The sequence below is a fragment of the Diachasma alloeum genome, unplaced genomic scaffold, assembly GCF_001412515.2.
Source record: "Diachasma alloeum isolate Michigan unplaced genomic scaffold, Dall2.0 Dall_scaffold_00742, whole genome shotgun sequence".
NCBI lineage: Eukaryota > Metazoa > Arthropoda > Insecta > Hymenoptera > Braconidae > Diachasma > Diachasma alloeum.
The window spans coordinates 65,855-85,989 of record NW_021680872.1 but is presented as its reverse complement, the minus strand read 5'-3'; the positions used below and the strand labels follow the sequence as shown (position 1 = coordinate 85,989).

At 38.9% G+C, this 20,135-nt stretch overlaps 3 protein-coding genes across 3 annotated transcripts in view; 2 read left to right on the top strand and 1 right to left on the bottom strand.

Annotated features, from left to right (window-relative positions):
* The window catches only part of LOC107044454 (phytanoyl-CoA dioxygenase, peroxisomal), a 23,713-nt gene extending 8,384 nt beyond the window's left edge, over positions 1-15,329 (bottom strand). The window contains exon 1 of the mRNA XM_015266330.2: positions 14,885-15,329. The gene's annotated coding sequence lies outside the window, so the exon portion shown is untranslated. The remainder of the gene's footprint in view (positions 1-14,884) is intronic.
* LOC107044452 lies at positions 6,131-10,894 on the top strand. The gene is made up of 8 exons (XM_015266329.1): positions 6,131-6,232; positions 6,580-6,779; positions 6,987-7,428; positions 7,527-7,778; positions 8,031-8,262; positions 8,627-8,860; positions 9,105-9,391; positions 9,511-10,894. Exons 1-8 carry the CDS (start codon positions 6,131-6,133, stop codon positions 9,793-9,795), a joined length of 2,034 nt encoding a protein of 677 aa, XP_015121815.1. The 3' UTR covers positions 9,796-10,894.
* LOC107044451 (glutathione hydrolase 1 proenzyme) lies at positions 14,509-18,755 on the top strand. Its single transcript, XM_015266328.2, has 7 exons — positions 14,509-14,678; positions 15,460-15,696; positions 16,123-16,734; positions 17,001-17,256; positions 17,521-17,711; positions 18,029-18,272; positions 18,403-18,755. Exons 1-7 carry the CDS (start codon positions 14,509-14,511, stop codon positions 18,685-18,687), a joined length of 1,995 nt encoding a protein of 664 aa, XP_015121814.2. The 3' UTR covers positions 18,688-18,755.
* The last annotated feature ends 1,380 nt before the right edge of the window (positions 18,756-20,135 follow it).

Genomic DNA, 20,135 nt, shown 5'->3' with positions numbered 1-20,135 from the left:
CCCCCCCCCCCCCCCCCCGAAAAAAAAACCCTGGGCCATCGGAATGAAGACCAAACGGAAGTAGTTGTTAAAAAAAACTGGGAGGGGAAGAGTGGAAAAAAGGAGTCGACGTTTATCCTGACGTTTTGACTCGACGAAAGTAGGACATGTGAAGAATCGATATGTCAGTCGACCACTATCAATTCGGTACGCCTGTAAAATCAATATATTCGCCTGACTCACAATCAGTTGTTTTGAATTTCAATATAAAATGGGGAAAAACGTGTGTGGTCATTCGAGAGAAAAATGTGGCTTAATTTCCTTAGTCATCTAATGTTATATGAATTAACAATTAACGAGTAGTCCGACGTTGTCCGAGACACTTACTAAATTAAATACCTCAATAATAAATGAACCCGAATCGGAATTTTTCTTGAATTATTCACAATCAACCCAATTACCCATTGTCTGGCATCTTGACAATTTTAATTTACCTCCCCCCTCTACCCCACCCTCCCAACCGCACATTTGACCTATCCCTTCCATGCATATTTAATAACCTTCGGCGGTGGAAAAAGTCACGAGATAATTGGGAGAAAATCCATATCAACGCGGTGTTGAAAGGTCAGTGATCAGATTGGACATAATGGACTGTGTGTGTGTGGGATCGAAAATCACCCCGTCTGGTGAATCAGAAAAATCTTCATTAATTTGGAAATTTTCATTGAAGTGTTATCTCCCTTTTGAATCAGAACATTCAAGCCTTGACTTATTTTTTAGAACGATATTATGGGTCGACAGATGTTCCGAAAAGTGAGTAAAAATAATCCGCGTAATTGGTCTAGAGCTCCAGTGACATTCAAATCATTTTCTCAATTGTTTCAAAATGACCCCGCAAATTAAGCGTCCTCTCATTACGTATTCAATTCTCTCCCCCTCCCCCTTCCCAAGCCACATAAATAATGAATAAATCGCCAAAATTTTCGTTGTTGATGAATTTTGATGCCCCGTATGATTTGAGTTATATTCAGTTACGTGAGAATTCCTCTTTTTCCCTCTGTATATCATTCCGTTGGACAAATGAATTTAGCCACGCGAGACCTCGTTTTCTCGTTTCACCCATCCCCCTGGAGCTATTCTATCCCCACGTGACGTTGAAATTAACTCGAATGATCACAGAGCTGTAGTGAAATCTGGGTAGTTACAACTCCCCCTTTTTTTACATCCCTCTGTGGCCTGTTTTCCCATACACCCACATGTCCCACATCCTCATGTGGCTACTACGTTGACCCTTGAATTAACGCCGACTCGAGAAGTCACTATAGAGGGAGAGTGCCTCTGCAAAGCCGGAAGTCCATTTTTTTCATGAATTTTTTTTTCACGTGGTTTGAGAAATCCACGAGTCGGCTCTTTTTGAAATTAATGAAAATTTTCTCGGTTCTTTCAATGAACCTATACCTATACCTATGAGCGGGAAAAATAGCCTCGAATTGAAGAAAAAACGTCTATTTTATTCCCATAGAACACGAGTTACACAAAAATTTATAAAATTAATCTAGCGATCGACCAATGATCGATAGACTAATTGTCATTCCCAAGAATTGATTTTTTTTTTAAATGAGCATGACCCCCACCCCCTGATCGTCAAAAAATAAAAATTCCAAATAATCGATAAAAAATTATTTATTAGCCCAAATGAAATACATAACTAATGGCAAAAGTCCCGGCGACAATTCCTACAAACATGACGAATGCCCAGAAGTACACGCAGCAGCTGTAGATAACCTTCTGTACATCGAGATTTTCATCATCATCCTCACGACTCCTCTGCCCACCGAACATCACTATTCTATCATCAATAACAACTCTTCTCATCTCCACACCCTCACTCCCACCGTCACCTTCCACTTCATCAATTTCCCTGTCTTTTTATGCTCCTCCTTCTTGTTGAAGAAAAAACCACAAACATCGAGATATTCTACAACCGAGGTAATTCCTGGGGTAACTGGAAACAATAACGCGATATCTTGAGCGATAAAAATTTATTCCACTAGTAAATTTTCAAGGAGACAATCGTGAAAATGTATCGTAAACTCACTTGGGGCTGTTTTTTTTGGCCGATGGAGTTTATACAAGCGGAGGTTGTGAGGAGATTGGTGGTTACGTGCGAAGAAATCGTTACGAGATTGTTTTTTTTTTCCAGTTGATCAAAAAAGTTGAGAATTGTTGAAGCTTCGAAAAATAAAATGAAAACTCTGATCATGAATCCATGTTGTGCCATAAATACTGGAGATATTCGGAATGTAAGAAATGGGGTCGAAAGTGGCCCCATTTGAAAGTCACGAGGCGAAATTTGAGGCGAAAAAATCGTTTTTTGGGCCCTTTTTTGCCCCAGGATTTTCCGAACTATTTGAAAAATAAGATCGTTTTTTTTCCAGCGGAAAATTCTCCGTCTGTCTGACGACCATTTTCCCACTCATGACAATGATTCAATTTCCTCGGGGATGAGTGGTAAAACCAAAGAGAATCAATTTTCCAGGTCTCTGAATTCACGAGTCATTTTCCAATTGCATTTTCCCCTTTTCAACGGTTTTTCCGAGATTTTCTTTTATCATCGTCCCAGTGGATTTTGTTCAGGCGTAACGTACGGTGCTTTCTGGACGACAAATGGAGAAAAAATGCCGTTCAGGGAGATTAATCCTTGACAGAGGGAAACTATCAACAATTTTCTAATTAGAATGTTCCGATTTTCCTTTGAATATTTTTTTGAGACTTGCAACTTTTGACGTAACACCCGGGGATCGGGACTTTGATTTTCGTCTGATGTTATTGTGTGTGTAAATAACTTTCGATGAGAGGCGGAGGGCAAATACTGTTGTGAGTTTTCTGGGATTTCTTTCCATTTTCCATTTTCCATCATTTTCCGATCTACCCAATTCGTTGACTTCGGCACCCTTAACCCGCGAAATTTAAAAACTTCACTCTGTAGAACTGCAAAAAACTGAACCGAACTTTGTTTTTCCCTTGAAAAGTCAGAGGAGATTATTAAGGAATTAATGAGCAGTGTGTGGCGGGCACTAATGGTACCTCTCTGGTTCCGGCATTCAGGATGCCATTGATTTTTTGTTCAACAATTTATTACTCCCTCTTGAGGAAGGGAATTAACGTTCATCCACCTACTCCTATCACGCAACTTTTTCCCACTTATTTTAGTGATTTATTTGTAGTTATTTCGTCCCGTCGTCTTTATGAAGTCAAACATAAAAATTGAAGGAACCCAATAGCAATTGATCATTAGAGATGATCAACAATATTTTTTTCAGACAGAAAAGAAATTGGGAAATTCTCTTGTCTCTCGAAACACTAAAAAGGGCGCGCAATCGACGAGACAAAATAAAGGGGGAAATGTCAGTATATTCTTTGAAGCTCGTTATTGGAATTCTCGGTAGCAAATCGAATCCCCTCGGTTGCATGAGTTTCGAGGTCACCGCCTTGATTTGGGTCATAAGGAGCTTAAGGAGCTTCCTGTCTATCTCGTCTTTTGAAATCTTTGAAATCGAAAATATCAATGGTGACTTTGAGGATCGTTAACCAGCCCATTAGCTAGTCAGGGACATTTTCGATTCGTTTTTTATATTAAAAAAAATGATTGAAAAATGATAAATTTAAAATGCTCAGATGACCTTGAATGACGTCACACCTCTGATGCGTCAACGCCATCTCTCGCCGGATTTGCGTCTTGATAAATTAAATCAGCGCAAACAAGAGAAATGAAATGTTTGCTGCATGAATAATAAAAATTTTTAAACAATGTCATAAATAAATGAACAAAAGAATTGATCACCCCCGATGATTAACCTCACTTATCTGAACCTCCTCCAGCCCCTCCAATTGCGCCAGAATGGCTTGGCGCAATATTTGAATTTCAGAGCGGACCGGGAAATAATGATGCACTACTATATGAAAAATTGAGGTGTACGATTTGGGGCAGAATGGAGAGAGCAAGGGGAATCGATCTTGCCATGTGGAAGTGAAGACAATCACCAGATTCCACCAGAACTAAAAAAAAATTGTTTAAGAGGGAATGTTTTACTTATTGAGGTCGCGTACTGAAGCCATCGATGGGTTCAAGGCTTCCTCGTTATGCAGACGATACTCATCAGTGCAAAATGATAATGGCGAGGAAAAATGGGAGATAAGAGGGAACAGTGGATGGAGTTCACCTTCTACGGGGGTAATTAATCGTGCGAGTGATTAAACGGTACTAATTAAAATTTAACGAGAATTAATTGATACCCCATGTGGGCTTGATGAGGGCATCCTGAGGGGAGATGGAGTAATGTTAGACGTTTGCTACACCTGGGGCAGCTCATCTGAGTTTTAATTAGTTTATCGTCATTTTTGCTGACACTTTTCTCTTCAATTTTCAAGTTTTTCCATTTTTTTGGGTTTATAATTAAAAAAAGACAATCCACTTCGCCCCAGTGGTTTCGAAAAACATCCTGAATCAATTTTTATACATCATAACTCGGGTTCTATGGTTGAAAAATGGATTCTTTTTTTTTTAAATCCTGTGTGAAATTTTTCGATCTATCCATTGGGATAATCAACACTCCAATGGCTATTGACAAGTCATCGAGCCATAAAATTCCAATAACAAAAGCCAGGGAAAAATACGGGAGGTGGTTAATGCGTTATTTTGGGAATACCTGGACAAAATGGATTTATGGCATTAAAGGCTGTTTTTATCATAATTACTGTTCCGGTATTTCGTGACCAAGGGAATTCAGGCGATTAATTATCAATTTCATTTGACAGGTGTTGCTGAATAAATGATTGAATTTTTGATTTCCCTTTTGTGACGTTGGTTGCGCCCCCAATCCGAAAATTCAAGGAGGGGGAAGGGGGAGGGGGAGTGAGAAAACAGGAGAAAGTTTTTTTGTCCTCCAATTTTTTTTCCTCTAAATTAAATTCATGAAGTATTTAACGTAACATTTTCAAGGTAATTGGGTTTTTGTAGGGCAAGTACACACGTGTGTTATTAAAATAGAGGAGCATCCCCCGAGGTTTCACAGAAAGACGAGAAAATTACAAGGGAAAAAAGAGACATCTTGAGTCACGGAGAAAAATAAACAATGCGCCCCCATGTATTTCATTATTTTCATCTTGCGACGGAGTCACCCCATGGGGTTGGAAATGACCCCTTCAGAGGGGCTGGGAAGTTTTACGGAGAAATTAAAACAAAGACGATTCATTTTGGTGGGTTATTATTTACATTGATTTTAGGAGGACAGCCTATTATTGGAGTCATCTAAATCATTATGAATAACTCCTCAATCGTTGAAGTTGCAATGCAGTAATAAATTAGTAATAAACCCAGTCAGACGTGAGACTTCAGACATCGAATGATAAATCAATCAATCATCAGAATGCAGTTGATGATTATTCTAATCAACCTGAATTCCAGCCAATATAAATGATACATTCGCGGTATGTATCAAACTTGGCCTAAAACCAATTACTACCCCCCTAACATCGACACAAGACGCAGATACTATATCGAATCTCCACAATTAATTCGAGTAACCCACATGCGACTGAGGGGTTTTGCATTCAATGACGCGACGGAAACGCATATTCCAGACTCTCTCTCTGTGCGGCTTCGACTAATGGTCGATAATGGAACCGCACCGAGGGGACATTGTAACAGAATTATCGAGGAAGACAGTGGGAGTGTGTTATTCAAAGAAAATTAGCCCTTGAAAAAACCCAAAAAATGAAAAAAGAAAAAAAATTGACAAATTTTTGAATAAATGAGAAATCCTCAGATATGATTTTCAAATCCGAATGATCTCTTTATTCCTCTCTTTCCTAGAATTTTCCTCCCATTGACTGGTAAGATAAACTTTCCTACAGACGAAAGTTCAATGCGACATACCGAGCACAAAGAAGAAGCCATCCGGCATTTTCCATAATTGGCTGAGAAATGCCAGATATTTTCACAGTATTTCCCTTTGACTACTTTTTTCCAAGTCGATTATTCGATTTTATCATTCACAGGTTGACGACTCACACGATGACGGAAAACGACGAGGGGATGGAAATATTGATGGAGTGAATTTTCTCCCGTGGATTAAAGTCGAGAGGAGGAATGGGCCTTGGGGCCTTTGACGTAATACTCGTCCTTGTTACCACTTCGGGCCTTCTTCTCAATGCCTATGTGCTGCTTGTTGCACTTGGCCTCAATAAACAAGTAAATAAACAATTTCTTTTTATATTTTTTATTATTATATAATATATATGTTGAGGTCTCAATCGATAGATCGGCAAGTTGCAAAGAAAATGCTCAATCAATTCTCATCAATCGCTCATGATCTATGTATATAGACGATTATTTTATTTTGCGCGCCATTTGAGAACTAACGGGGCAAAATGGATTGTATTTCGTAAAATTTGATAGAAAAAATGGTTCATTCATCGATTGGGGCTATTTTTAACTGTTATATTTTCTCCTGAATGTTGTTTTTAAGGTTGAGCTCGTTAATGTCAATCAAAAATAATAGTTTCACGTTTCACGTGTCAATACGATTTTCACTCTAGACACAGCAGCAACAGACAGCCAATACCGTACTTCTGTTAATACACCTTGGAATTGTGGAATCAGCTGTTTGCCTTGCGATATTGGTGTTCAGTAGTGGTGGATGGCCATTGGCAGGACCCTGGTGTACTTTATATGGGTTCATCTTCAGTGTCCTACACCCAGTCGGACTTTGGACTGTCACTGGTCTCAATTGTGACAGGTGAAAAGTTATAATCATCATTACCCCCTTTCAGACCCCCGAGAGATACAGGCTCGGAAATGGGCCGTTTTTTCTTTTAAATTCGAGTGTATTTTTCTCAATCTATCGAATGGGCCATCTATCTATGTCCATCCCTGTATTCTTCTTCGAGGAATCTATGAAAAAATTGAAAAAAAATCATTTCAAATGATTTTTTACGGTCCTCAGGTACTACGCGATATCAGCTCCTCTCCACTATACAGCGGTGGTGTCGAGAAAACGAGTGATCCTCGGCCTAATAACATCCTGGATTTTTCCTCTCCTCCTCTGCCTCCCCCCACTATTCAGCATTGTCCCACCCTACAGATACAATCCTGATTTTGGATGCTGTGTCCCGGAATTCGCCAACTCCTGGGGCACCGTTGGCATCATCTATGCGACAATTTACATTTTACTCGGCCTAATGCTACCAGTCTTCCTCGTGACACTCTGCAATCTCCGGGTACTCGGAATCGCAAGGTATCACAGACACAGAATAGCCAGTGCCATTTATGAAGTGACTTTGAGCGCTCAAGTCACGATAACACACCAGAGGAATCCCTTCTATGTGCCAACAATAACAGCACCCAGTGCTGGGGGACCACCGAGATTTCATAGCGCTGCCAGCACTGTAAGTTCACTGTCATTTATTTATTTTTTATTTTTTTATCATTTTTTTTCAGGAATCGGTAGGGCTACGAAGCGGAAATAAACTGTCCAATGTTTCAGGTGATGCAACTTGTTGTTCCTCTTTACCTCCTCTACTTCCCGTACTGTGGATTAATCTTGTGGGAGGCGTGCAGTGGTGCAGCTGTACAAAATCGCCCAAATATACACATGTGGATAGCGTCCTTGGCCTCACTACTGTTAGCCCTCTCACCTCTGATTAATGGAATTCTCTATGGAGTTAAGTCACGAACACTTAGGAGATCCTTTCAGAATTACCGGAGGAAAAAAGTCACAAAGTCGGAGCTTCAACAGGTGAGTGGAGAAGATGGACATTTTCTTGTGGAATTGGAGAAGAAGAAGAAGAAGAAAAAGTTAATGTGGATATTGGATTAAAATTAAAGAAATTTCAGCTAAAAGTTAATTTGATCCCCTTCACGTTCACAAGATATTCATCAAAATTTGAGGCATGAATGGAGTGAATTTATCACTTTAAATCCCTCAATTTATTTATCCCTCAAGTCCAAGGGGTAAATGCGAAGGGGGTTGGTAATTGTTGGATTGCAGGAGATACAGGCGAGGACACCAAGTGCAGCTGGCTCTAGACGAGCATCGGGGAGTGGTCCCGTATCATTATTTCCATTTCCACCCACTCAGCGACGTCTCAGTGAGGCACTACTTTATTTAGGTACTAATCCAAGGGGTCAGGGCTTTGACAGTGAAAATATCAGGGGTTTCAGCAAAAGTAGAATGCAATTTGCTTCATGTAATACACTACAAGTACCTACGTCTGAATCAGGTATGTTGTGCCAGAGAAATAATTTTTTTTTTGTTTCGAAATGGCCGACAAAAGTGGTGGAGTTCTGATATTAAAAAAAAAAAAAAAGTTACAATCTATTTAGTAGTTAAAGAAAAAATTCTTAATCAATTTTCCATGCAGGGAATTCTATTGAATACCTAGAGAAATTTTCGATCAAATTAAAAAAAGACGACCCATTTCGCTCCAGCGGTTTCCGGAAAAACCCCAAATAAATCTTGATAGATCATCTATCGATCGCTAGATCGCTTTCACATGTTCCACTGTAACTCGGGTTCTATTCAGCCAAAATGAATAGTTTTTTTTTTAATTGCATGGGAAATATTCCGATCTATTTTTCTTAAAGCTGATACCGGAAGTAAACCCGTACGCACAAGCGCAAGTGCAGCAAATCTGGTGGATCAGGCGTATCGTCGAGATACCACAAGTGTGACGCAATATGATACATACCCAAATTCATCAAAACGCAGTCCCCGTATTCTCATAACACGTACATACAGCAACGAGAGCCCGGAGGGTGGGAGTCCCCTTCTCAAACGTAACCGCCCAACTACAAACTCATCTACCACATCAAACGACAGTGAGTTCCGTCAATTACTCGCGTTATAAATAAATTCATGGAATTTTTAGTAATGATAATTTAGTGATGACGCAAGAAAAGAAAATTTTCAACGAATGACCCGCTATATTTCTTTCCCCACTATTTAAGTAAAAAAACCTCAAAACCTTTTTTTTATTTTTTATTTTGAAAAATAAATTCACTTTGAGGCAAAGCGGGTCATTTTTGATAAAAAAAAATAATAATAATTTGAATTGAAACATAGCAAAAAGACGGAGGAATACGAGTGCAGGCAGTGACAGTAGCACCGGTAGCAGTGATTACAGCATTTGGACAACGAAAATATCGCCAAAAGGTAATGTCGTAAATTTTAAAAACTCGGTGGACAATTGGCCAGTGGGAAGGCGCTTCACACGTGTGAAAACACTAGAGGAGGGGGCGACAATGTTCGCGGGTATACGAAGGAGCAACAATAGCGAGAGCAGTGATACAACTGACACAACAGCCACAACTACAACATCGACACTACCGTCCAGGACGACTGTTCCCGCGGTGAGTTGATGTTTTTGTATTAAAATTTAAAAATGCTCATGAAATATATGAACACTGAACCACTCCTCAATCGCAATCATCAACATTGAAAATGGCATTTCGCCTGTTTTTTCTTTCAGACAGAAGAGACGAAGCCGATGGAGGAGGCCACCAGGGAAAAGCTGAAGGAGGGAGAGAGCGAGAGTGAGTCACCATGGTCGAGTGGAGATGAGGAGAATGGAAAATTGAATGAGTATAATGGTGGAAAGATTATTCACGATGGTAATAGCACGGAGGGTGAAATTGTCAAGGACATTGATTGCGGGGAGACCAGAAAGTACAAGAGGCGGAGGAGGGAGGAGGGGGTGGGCGACGAGCGGAAGGGTGGACTGCAATTGAGGCCTCTACTCACACCCTCTTCTTAGGCAAATAAACATTATTCTTATATACTCCTTATCGATCGTAACATTTATTTTTCCTGATTTCTAACATTTTTTAACAGCATAACCACTCATTCTGGGCCACTCTTCGATAAAATACACCGCGATCCATTTTGCACCATAAAATTAGATTCACAGGGGAAAAAAGTGTTGAAAATTAAATTGGAATTTTTTCATGGGGAAGTTTTCAATTTGATAAATGGGTCACCCCCCACCCCTCTGGAGCTAGAAAAAAAAATGTTTTCAATTTTTTTTTCCTTCTTTAAAATTGCCATGAGGAAGATCATTTTGAGAGTCCATAGACGTAAATTGACCCGCACATATCCCAGAAATTATATTTTTGTACTGAATCTCAGGAAACCGAGTGAAAAACAATCAACAAAAATGTAATAAGAAATAATGGTGAATGATAAGAATGATGAAAAGCCTCGGAATCACAGAAAAACAATTTTTATCCATCGATTTTTTTCTTCTTTTCGTGGTAATGCAGTATATATCTCACGTATATCAGAGTGATAAAGTGTTTTATGTGCGTGAAAATTGAGTTGAATATGGGAGCGACGGATATGGAGTATCTTCAGGCGTTTTAGCCGAATGACTGTGAGCCTCCTCCGCTCTTTGCACACGTAGGGAACACGTGTTTTATGCCAGTGAATCAATCAAATGAAACAGGCCCTGCGGTGAAATTGCTTTTGAAAAAATTCGAGTTTTGGGGATTTTTCAATGACATTGTTGGATATCACTGACGATTCGGTCTGGTTCCATGATCCATCAAAAGAACGTGAATTATTCTCAAGTTCATTTCACAGCAAAGGCCCTCCCACTCCCAAGTCCCAATAGCAAAAGAAATTATTATTGTTGTTGTTGTTGTTGTTGTTGTTGATAATTAAACTAAAATCATTGGGAGATTAAAAAAATATTTCTCGCTGGCTGAGAAAAGCATTCATGTGTCTGTGTACTTGACAGTTGTAAAAAAAAATAACAACAAGATAAATTATTGCGAAGATAAACAAATGTTTAGTCTCTTCCGTTGGTGTTGAAAAAAAAAATATATGTTTGAGAATAAAGAAAATCGAGACTGTAACGAGTGGATTTTTCTCCCCTCAATTTATTCCTTATTCCCTTCTTTTTTATTGTATTCATTTTATCGTTCCACACTCTACTCCTCACATCGTTCATTACTCTTTCTTGCTTTCACGAGTCGACTTCCTCCTCGTCAAATCACTCGACTCATGAGTCGATTATCAAAGCCTCCTCTCCCCAAGCTGTCTCAACATTTGCGAAATGATAAGGAACTATTCTTCGTTGATTTCAGTAATAAGAGAAAAATATCTCTCATTCTAGAATCTTCAATAAAAAACAACTGCCAGAAAAGTGAAAAATAACATATGAAAATTGCTCAACTTTCAGAATTTTCTTTCTGCTTTTACATCACGATTTTTGTTCAAATTCTAAATATCGTCGAAAAATGAATTGCTTATAAATTATTTATGGCAAAAGTTGTAGTCTTCTCAATGGGGTATTTTAGAAACTCGAAATTGAAATTTTAAGAGGATTTTCTAAAATTTATTTTGAATCTCTTGAGGGGGCGGTACCTTAAAAATTCCGTAACGGTTACCCTAATGGGGGGATGCAAGTGTATGGGTATGAATGAGAGAATTAGTTTGGGAGAAAATACAACATCGAAGTGAAAAGAGGAATGACGGGGAGAGCTGAAATTTTAAGAGGATTTTTTTTATTTATTTCGAGTATTTTGAGGGGTGGCATCTAAAAAATTCCGGAACTGATGGCCTACCGGAGATGCAAACGTGTTAATTTGACAATGAGAGAAAATATAAATCAAAGGGAAAAGAGGAACGACGGGTGAAGAAAACCCAGATTAAGAAAAAAAAAAAAAAAAGGTTCCAACTGTTGGGTCTGAGGGTGCAATAAAACTGGGTGCAGATGGTCGAGTTGAGGAAAGTAATAAAAGAGGGACACCTCTTGGGTTTTGGGCAGCGTTGTTCGACATGAGTTGCACATGTGTACTTGAAAAATGTTAGAGGAGAGTGATATTTGAGTGAATAAAGGGAAATGCGAGAGAGGGAGAGTATGAATGTAAGAGAGAGAAAACCGGTAGGGCCGAGGAAATTTGGCAGGTATGCAAAGGTGCAAGAGGGCAGTCGCCAAGGAGTAGTTGAAGTGTGAAATACGCAGTTGCGAAGAGAAAATTGCAATACAGTATTAAATACAGAGTTTATCCGACAATAGTGATCTTTAATTGTTCTTGTACGAGTAAAAGAAACGCAACTTTTAGGCATGAGGTGAACGTAGCAGCACAAGCATTTATTTCTTTAAAATGATAGTTCTCCAATCGAGTCATTCTCAGCCGAATCTAATTAGGTTTCAATTATGACAATCATGTTACTCTAGAGGATAACAATGTTGCACATGAGCTTCTCCAATGATTATTAATTTTTCCTCAATTTATTATTTTCCAGAGGAAAGAATTTCCATCTAGATTTTTCGATGTTGATAATTATTGAGGGAGTTCAGTATAGTAGATCTCGGAAATTTTTGGAAAAAAAAATTTGAAATTCTGGACAAAGAGGTCAACAAGTTCATGAATTAATCTTTAGCGACGATGGTGTCCTTGACTTGACTTCCGAGGCCTAAAGAATATCATTAAGTACGAGAACATTAGTTGTGCACGTGAGATTCGGCACCGAGTGCGATGAACGCTGAAAGCACGTGACCATCCCATTCTCCCGCATTTTTATTCATTTTTATCACATTTAATTCCCCTCTCCTTTCCACACTGGTGGGGCTATTGGGAGATTGGACTAAAAGGATGGTTACGCTTGCTTTGGGGTTCAGAAGAGCCGAAAATTCAAGCACGTGGGGGACAGACGCGGAGCATCGGACCCCGCAGTCTGCCTCTGGTGCACCGTGCGACACCGTCTCCTGAGATTCATCTCACTTTTTTTTCCCCTCTCTTTCCAGTGAAATTGGGACATGACCGGACACGAGAACGCCGATTTTACCGCATTGCCCAGTGATGGAACAAGGTTAGAGTTTTTAATTTGCTAATTATTTTTGCGAGTGAAAGTGGAGTTGGGCCTTGACGTGATGTAAGAGGTTTTGCGGGCTTTTGAGATTTTCGAACAATTTCATCTTTTAGAAATCTTGAATTTTTGCAAGAAATAATTTTTTTACCAATTAAAAAAGGAGTTGAATTTGAAAGAAAGTGATTTTTGTAAAAATTTCCATTACTAAGGTCTACTTTTTTGGTTTTTTAATAAATTTGCGTGGAAAAATGGGTCATTTCTTTATTTATTTTTTCTCGTAAATTTGTTTCAAGTTCTCCCCTAGCCCAGCGCCGCAAGAGCTCTGTTTTTCAATAATATTTTTTGCCGCAAAGAGTTTAATGAGCGAGTAGTTAGTATTTACACAGGCGTTTTAATGACAAAAGTTGGTGGGAACAGGTGATACAGGGCATCAGGGAGTATTAAAAGCTTATCCACCTCCGCTCGCTGGTAAACATTGAGTTCTACTTGTTCGAAACTCATAACTGTAATTCGCACTCATCAAATGAGCTTCAATTTTTTCTCATTAAAACTAAGAAGAGAAGGCTGACTGAGAAAAAACACTCTCCTCACGACTGAGATTAACCCTCTTCGCCCGCACTAGAGGTCAAAAGCTATCCACTCCGAGACCACCCAATGGACTTTGTCTTTGTTTATATATATATATTTTTTGGAACACTGTAGCCCAATTTCCTGGTCCGCATGTGCAAAAATCCACAGAGAAAAAAAGTGGATTAGCTTTAGAATCAAATTTCTAGATTTTCGAATATCCTATTCTTACGCTTTATCCTTGGTGGGATCATAAAAACTAACGAATTTAGGGATTGTCTTTACGAACAAAAACTCTCTAAAACCAATGCTGAATTTTTCTTAATTTTAGAAAAATTTCAGATTGAACTAAAAAATTGCGGCCGAGGTATTTAAACGGCATAAGTGCCCCCCTCCCATACATAGGGTGTCTAAAACAAACAAATATTTTGCGACCGCGAAACCACCCCGAAAAGTCAATTTCAGCGACCGGGACTCAAAATTTAATATTTCACTAGAAATTTGGGTTTTACATTTTCTTCTCGCGGGAAATGAAGAAATCGAGGGCGCGTGCCCGGATCGATACCAGGATAATCAGCTGGCTCTGGTAGTTGACTGAGATAACGTCAGCCCCGAGTATCATTCTCAAAAAACTCCAGAAATTAATGGAATGAATTAATTAAAAGTAAACAGATATATCCGGTCGAAGGATTAATTAGTGAACGAACGTAATGAAAAAGTGTCGTGTTAATCCTTCAGTCATGATCCAGTGTCAGAAAGTCTTATATAAATGGGTGATATAAAGGGGAGGAGGTGAATCTCTAACTGCAAAAAATAATTTTCAAATAAACAATTGACAGAAAAACATGTAAAAAAAAAATGACAACAAATTTAATTTCACACTAAAGACTTTACTATTCCCCCTTTGCCCCCTATCAACCCCTAAGAAATGAAAAATCATGAAAAAAAAAAAGTTTCAATGAAAAATTTAAAAAATGTAAAAAAAATGTTATGAAAAATCAATAAAAAATTCGAGTGTCAAAAAAATAACATGGTATGTTCCTCAAAGTCAGGAATAAACATAACCACTCGTAAGCGCATAATAATGAACTCATTAACAAGTTCGAGTACGAGTACTGCGACATTTTGCAGTGAGAAAGATTCCCGGTGTTATTACCTACCGAGGAATCTGCCTCGCCGATCGAGTGACGCCGTAGCTTGGCTAATTCCGCCTGAATCTGCCGCCGAACTCCCCCGAACCTTCAGTGCGCATGCGTGAGTAACGAAAATAGGTCGCAAAACAACAATGGAAAATCAAAAAAATAACCCCTCTAGAATTTTACAAATCAAAAAATGATGAAGAAACATATTTTAGTGGTTAAAAAAATTTGCAAAAAAAAAATCTCCAATTTTTTTTCAGTGAACATGTTTCGGCTTTTTATAAAGTCAAAATAATGAAAAGGAATTTTGTTTGCACTTACCAGTTGCCGATCTGCCGATTTTGATGTTAGGATGATTTTTCGCGAACTATCTTGCAGATCCTCTGTAGCACTCAACGGTCGAGATATGACTAAGGCATTCTACGACGGATGTTTTTTCCAGAGAGCAAAGGAGATTGGCATCCCACTGCCTTTGATGATCAAGTGATGAAGTGAATTGCACTTTCGATTAGTTCCTGCCATTGATTAAAAAAATATCTCCACCAGCTCGCGGAGTTGAGATAATAAAAAGTCGTCTCGCGAAAGAAAGGTCAATTGCCATAAAGATATTGGAGTATTTTCTAAACTTGCCGATAGCCAATTTATAAATTTTAATAAACAATTTATAAATGTTCGCATGACCATCCACAAAAAATGAGTATTAACATTCCAAATGGAGTGCGTTTTTATGGATTTTCAAGTATTGAAAGGATGAAGATATAAGGGGTTAGGTAATTCCCACCTGTTGATTAGAAAGCGCGGGAAAATCAAAATTATTTTGCAAAATTTTGCAAAATTTTACCGGTTCTTTATAGTTTTATTATAGACTACTGATGACTTTTATTGTTTTATTTCAGACCGAGAAGACGAAAACCGAGAAAGCTCATACTAGCAACACTCCTGTTATTCGTTATCGCGGTGATAATAACCACCGCGATATTCCTGCATTTCGGTAGAAGAGAAAGATCTCACAATGGGGGTGGATTAACGCCCCCAGACAGTTATGACTTCCTCCCCCCCTCTTGGAGTAAATTAAGGGTCTTCAAAGGTGGCGCCGTGTGCTCAGATGGAGCGCCATGCGCAGAAATCGGAAAGTAAGAACACAATAACCCCTTTTTACTCCAGATCTCTCGAGATCGATCAGAGTGATGAGCAGGTTGATAATACGACCCCTCTGCCTCCATTATTTCCACTTAAGTTAGAATTGAAAACCGAAAAATCGGTTGAAAAATCGGTAAAACTTGGTAGTTGGATATGTCGATAACAATCGATTCAAAATCGATTATCGACCAGTGTTTTTCATGGGAAATTTTCCTGGCTTTCTAACTAAGCCAATCTCATCCCCCTACTTCCCATGTTTTGTTTTGTTTGAATCATGTTTTGTTGTACTACTCTGTACTGCGTTGTAGGCTTCGATGGGCGTTTGCCTGAAGCCGTAAATAAATAAATAAATAAATAGTTAATAATAGTTAATGAACTTGAGCCCAAACTCCTCTCTCAACCGAAATCGATGATTTTAGGGGTATCCTCGCGAAAAATGGATCAGCAGTGGATGCAACCATCGCAACCATGATCTGCAACGGTCTCGTGAATATGCAGGCGATGGGATTGGGCGGTGGTTTCATGATGACGATCTACGATCGTAAGACTCAAAAATCCTATTTCCTAGTGTCACGTGACGTGGCGCCACTGGCAGCAAGGTCAAACATGTACCATAACCAGGGTGTCAATGCCACCAACATCGGCCCCCTCGCGATTTCTGTGCCCGGTGAGATAGCCGGATACAGCACGGTGCATGAGAAATTTGGCAGACTCAAGTGGGAGGAGCTCTGGGCCCCAAACATCGAATTATGTGACAGGGGATGGAACATGACGAAAGGACTCTACGATGATTCCCTGGAGGCCATTGACCTGGTCCGGGCGGATTCTACCCTGAGGAAGATATTCATCGTCGAGGGGAGCGATGAGTTGAAGAAACCCGGGAGTCTAATCAAACCTGACAAACTCTGCGACACTATGAGGATTTTGCAGAAGAAGGGGGCGAAAGAGTTTTATAATGGCACCCTGGGGAAGATGTATATTGACGATTTGAGAAGACAGGGAAGCATCTTGACGATGGAGGACCTCAACAGGTCAGTCTTTCCACCATTTTTTTTTTCTTTAAATTTTCATTGTTATTTATAGTTTGTTGTTTATTATTTACTATTCATTATTCATTGTTTATTATTTATCATTGACATTATTAAATGATGAATAATAAATAAATGATGTGCGAGGTCGGGATTTGAACCCGGAACCTCTCGCATGTGAGCCAATGATTTTACCGACTGCGCCACTCAACTTTTGGCGATTCCCCGTAGTTTGTTGAATTACTTCTTGAGAATTTATGATTATCCAGGTATCGACCCGTATGGAAGACGACTCTGCAAACAAATTTATCGGATGGTACACGTGTTTTCACACCCAATTTACCGAGCAGTGGTGCATTGTTATCTTTCATTCTCAACGTACTGGATGAATTTAAATTCACTCCTGATAGTCTCAAAGGATGGAACAACACGATTCTCACTTATCACAGGATCATCGAGACTTGGAAATTTGCTTACTCGATGAGAAGCAAAATGGGGGATGATTTGTTCGTTGATATGAGAGAGGTGCCATTTTTGTTTTCTTCAGCAATTGTTATTTTTTTAAAATTGATAATTGGTTTTACAACCCTCAATTGTCTTCTCTCAAATGACCCCAATTCATAAATCGTTGAATTTTTTGTTTTTTTTGTTTTTTCTCGAAGACTTGAAAGGAAAAAATGTTGATTTCTTTAATTTGATAGCAAATTTCTCGAACTATCCAATGGGGTGGATTCAACTGGCATCCCCCCCCCCTGTCCCGTAGAAAGACTTATTTGATTTTTAATGCAGTTCGTCAAGAATTTGACGTCCAGGGATTACGCGCGATCTGTAAAGGCTCAGATAACCGATGATAGAACGTGGAATGATCCAATTCATTACGGAGCTGGAAAGGAGCTCCGTGGGGACCACGGAACAGCGCAAATCTCAGTTTTGGCTCCTGACGGCGATGCCGCTTCTGTAACCAGCAGTATTAACATGTAGTAAGTGAAAATACGCAACTATCTTTTTTTTTTAAATCAACAAGATATACTTGTATTTTTCTATTCTATCAACATATTTTAGAGAGATCATCGTAAAGAAGATGAAAAACGCAATTTTTTTAAATCTATGGAGAATTTAAAAATTGACCTTTTTTTTGAATAATCATCGGGTGTCAATATTGTCAATTTTTTTCAAGCCATTTTAACTGAAGTGATAAATAAAAAAAGTGCCTCAAATTTCTAATATTGCACTAAAATAGTTTGAAAATAAATGGAAGAATGCAAATTGATTTTAAAAGGGATAATTTTCCTTTCAGTTTTGGAAGCGGTATCGTCAGCGAACAAACTGGAATAGTATCAAACGCTGGAATGGACGATTTTACAGTGCTGGGAAGAGTCAACTACTACGGTGTCGCTGGAACCAACAAAAATAATTTAATTGAACCATTAAAGAGGCCCATGTCCTCTATGGTTCCGTCGATACTCGTATCACCAAGTGGTGATGTCAGAATGGTCATAGGGGGCGCTGGTGGCACGAAAATCACCACTTCCGTTTCATTCGTAAGTGTCAAGCTTAAGGCAAAAAAGTGCACTCGTCCACCGTAATATAAATAAGAATAAGAAATGAATAAAATAAATAAGAGTCTAAATAGTTTGTGTATCTATCGTCAGCCAACTCTTGACATTACAGACGATAGCGAGACACCTGTGGATGAATAACACGATAAAAGAGGCCCTGGACGCGTCGAGGATTCATCACCAGGTGTACCCGATGAAGGTGGCCTACGAGTACGGTGTGCCCCAGCCAGTTATAAGGGGCTTACAAAACTTGGGACACAAAACCTCGCGCTATCGCGATCGAGGCAGCTGTGTTTGCGGTCTAACTCAAATAAACGGCACTGTCTACGCGAATGCCGATCATCGGAAGAATGGTGATGTCTACGGGACCAATGAGAAACATATCCTGAAATTCTGATAATGTTATTTATCTATCATGTGATTTTGTAATTGTTGACGAGTTCAGTGAAATGATGACAATTTTTCCAATAATCGATCATGTTTTTATTGTTTAGATCCTCATCCTATGGCAGGGGCATAAAATTTTTTATTCTTCTATTCTATTCGATAATTCATGGGAAATTATGGTTTAAACATTTATTTATTTATTTATTTTTTGGTTTATTATCTAAAGGATTAGGACGCGTTGAAATTATCTGAAATCTTTTAATTCTCATATCAGTAGATTTTTCAGTTACAGTGTTGAGGCGCGTGCCGCTCGACTCTTTTTCATTGCGAGTGCGAGGCATGATGCAGCATGCCTCGGACTTAGCAACAAGGAAACTGCGTAATTCGCATTATCGCATTTCCTTTCATTCACCCAGACAACAGCTGTTTTTGTAAAAATATATTTTTCGCACTTATTCATCCATATGATAGGGTCGATCGTGACCCCATCATATGGATAAGCTAATTTTAATCCCTCAATTATTAAATTTAAAAAAGTCAACTTAATTTAAATACTCTTCTGATTAATAAAACTTTTCCAGGAATTAATGATGAAATATTTTATCCGATTGTTGCCTATTGATAATTACTCAGAGACAGACAATTGGAATTGTTTCGAATATCCTGGGGTGACCGATCGATTGAAAAACTCGGGAGGAGAATGGGTGTTTTCATCCAACCGCGGGGTTATCGAGGTATTAATGCACCGACTGTTTGCGGGGCATGGAAAAATAAAATGACAACGTCACGGACTTTGTGCAACTGCTTGGGTATTCAGTGATAAGGGGGTGATTAAAACCGGGGGACGTTGCGCCGAGACATTCCAGACGCATCGTGTGTCTTGGCAACGATAACAACAAATATTGCATCATCTCAAAATCCATTTTTCTATTGTTGCTCTTTTTTTTTTCTTTTTTTTTTTCATAGGTTTAAAATTGGTTTTCTGTATAAGTTTAAACATTTATGCGTCGAGAGGGTGGGGCAGAGGAGTCGAAACTCATCCCAATAAAGAGATCAAGAAAATGAAAAGGAAAAAAAGACCAAGAACAAGTAAAATTTATTCTTTTTTTTTTGTTTTTGAGGGAATTTTGGGGGTAAAACGGGTTAGTTTTTTTGCCCAATGTAATATGGGAAATTTCTGGATCTTTCGAACGGCCTAGGGTAGGATAACCTCCTCTCCCCCAACTCCCTCGACCATTTCCGTTGAATGAATAGAATGTTCTTCTAGAATTTTCTAATCTGAGAATTTATGTTCAACTTTAATCTGCGAAAAAAACTATTTGCTGGTTTAAAACCTCTGCAAGTGTCCTTGGAAGATATCTTAACATTTTTTTTGAACCTCTGGAAACACTGAATTACCCGAGAACGTTGGCAAAACGATTTTAGAAAATTTCCATTTTTAAAATGAACTCTGAATTT

Coding starts and splice junctions, on each gene's coding strand:
- LOC107044452 (XM_015266329.1), top strand. CDS start 6,131: ATGGGCCTTGGGGCCTTTGACGTAATACTCGTCCTTGTTACCACTTCG. Junction 7,779..8,030: donor CAAAGTCGGAGCTTCAACAG/GTGAGTGGAGAA, acceptor GTTGGATTGCAG/GAGATACAGGCGAGGACACC. Junction 9,392..9,510: donor CCAGGACGACTGTTCCCGCG/GTGAGTTGATGT, acceptor TTTTTCTTTCAG/ACAGAAGAGACGAAGCCGAT.
- LOC107044451 (XM_015266328.2), top strand. CDS start 14,509: ATGAACTCATTAACAAGTTCGAGTACGAGTACTGCGACATTTTGCAGT. Junction 17,257..17,520: donor TGTTCGTTGATATGAGAGAG/GTGCCATTTTTG, acceptor TTTTTAATGCAG/TTCGTCAAGAATTTGACGTC. Junction 18,273..18,402: donor TCACCACTTCCGTTTCATTC/GTAAGTGTCAAG, acceptor TTGACATTACAG/ACGATAGCGAGACACCTGTG.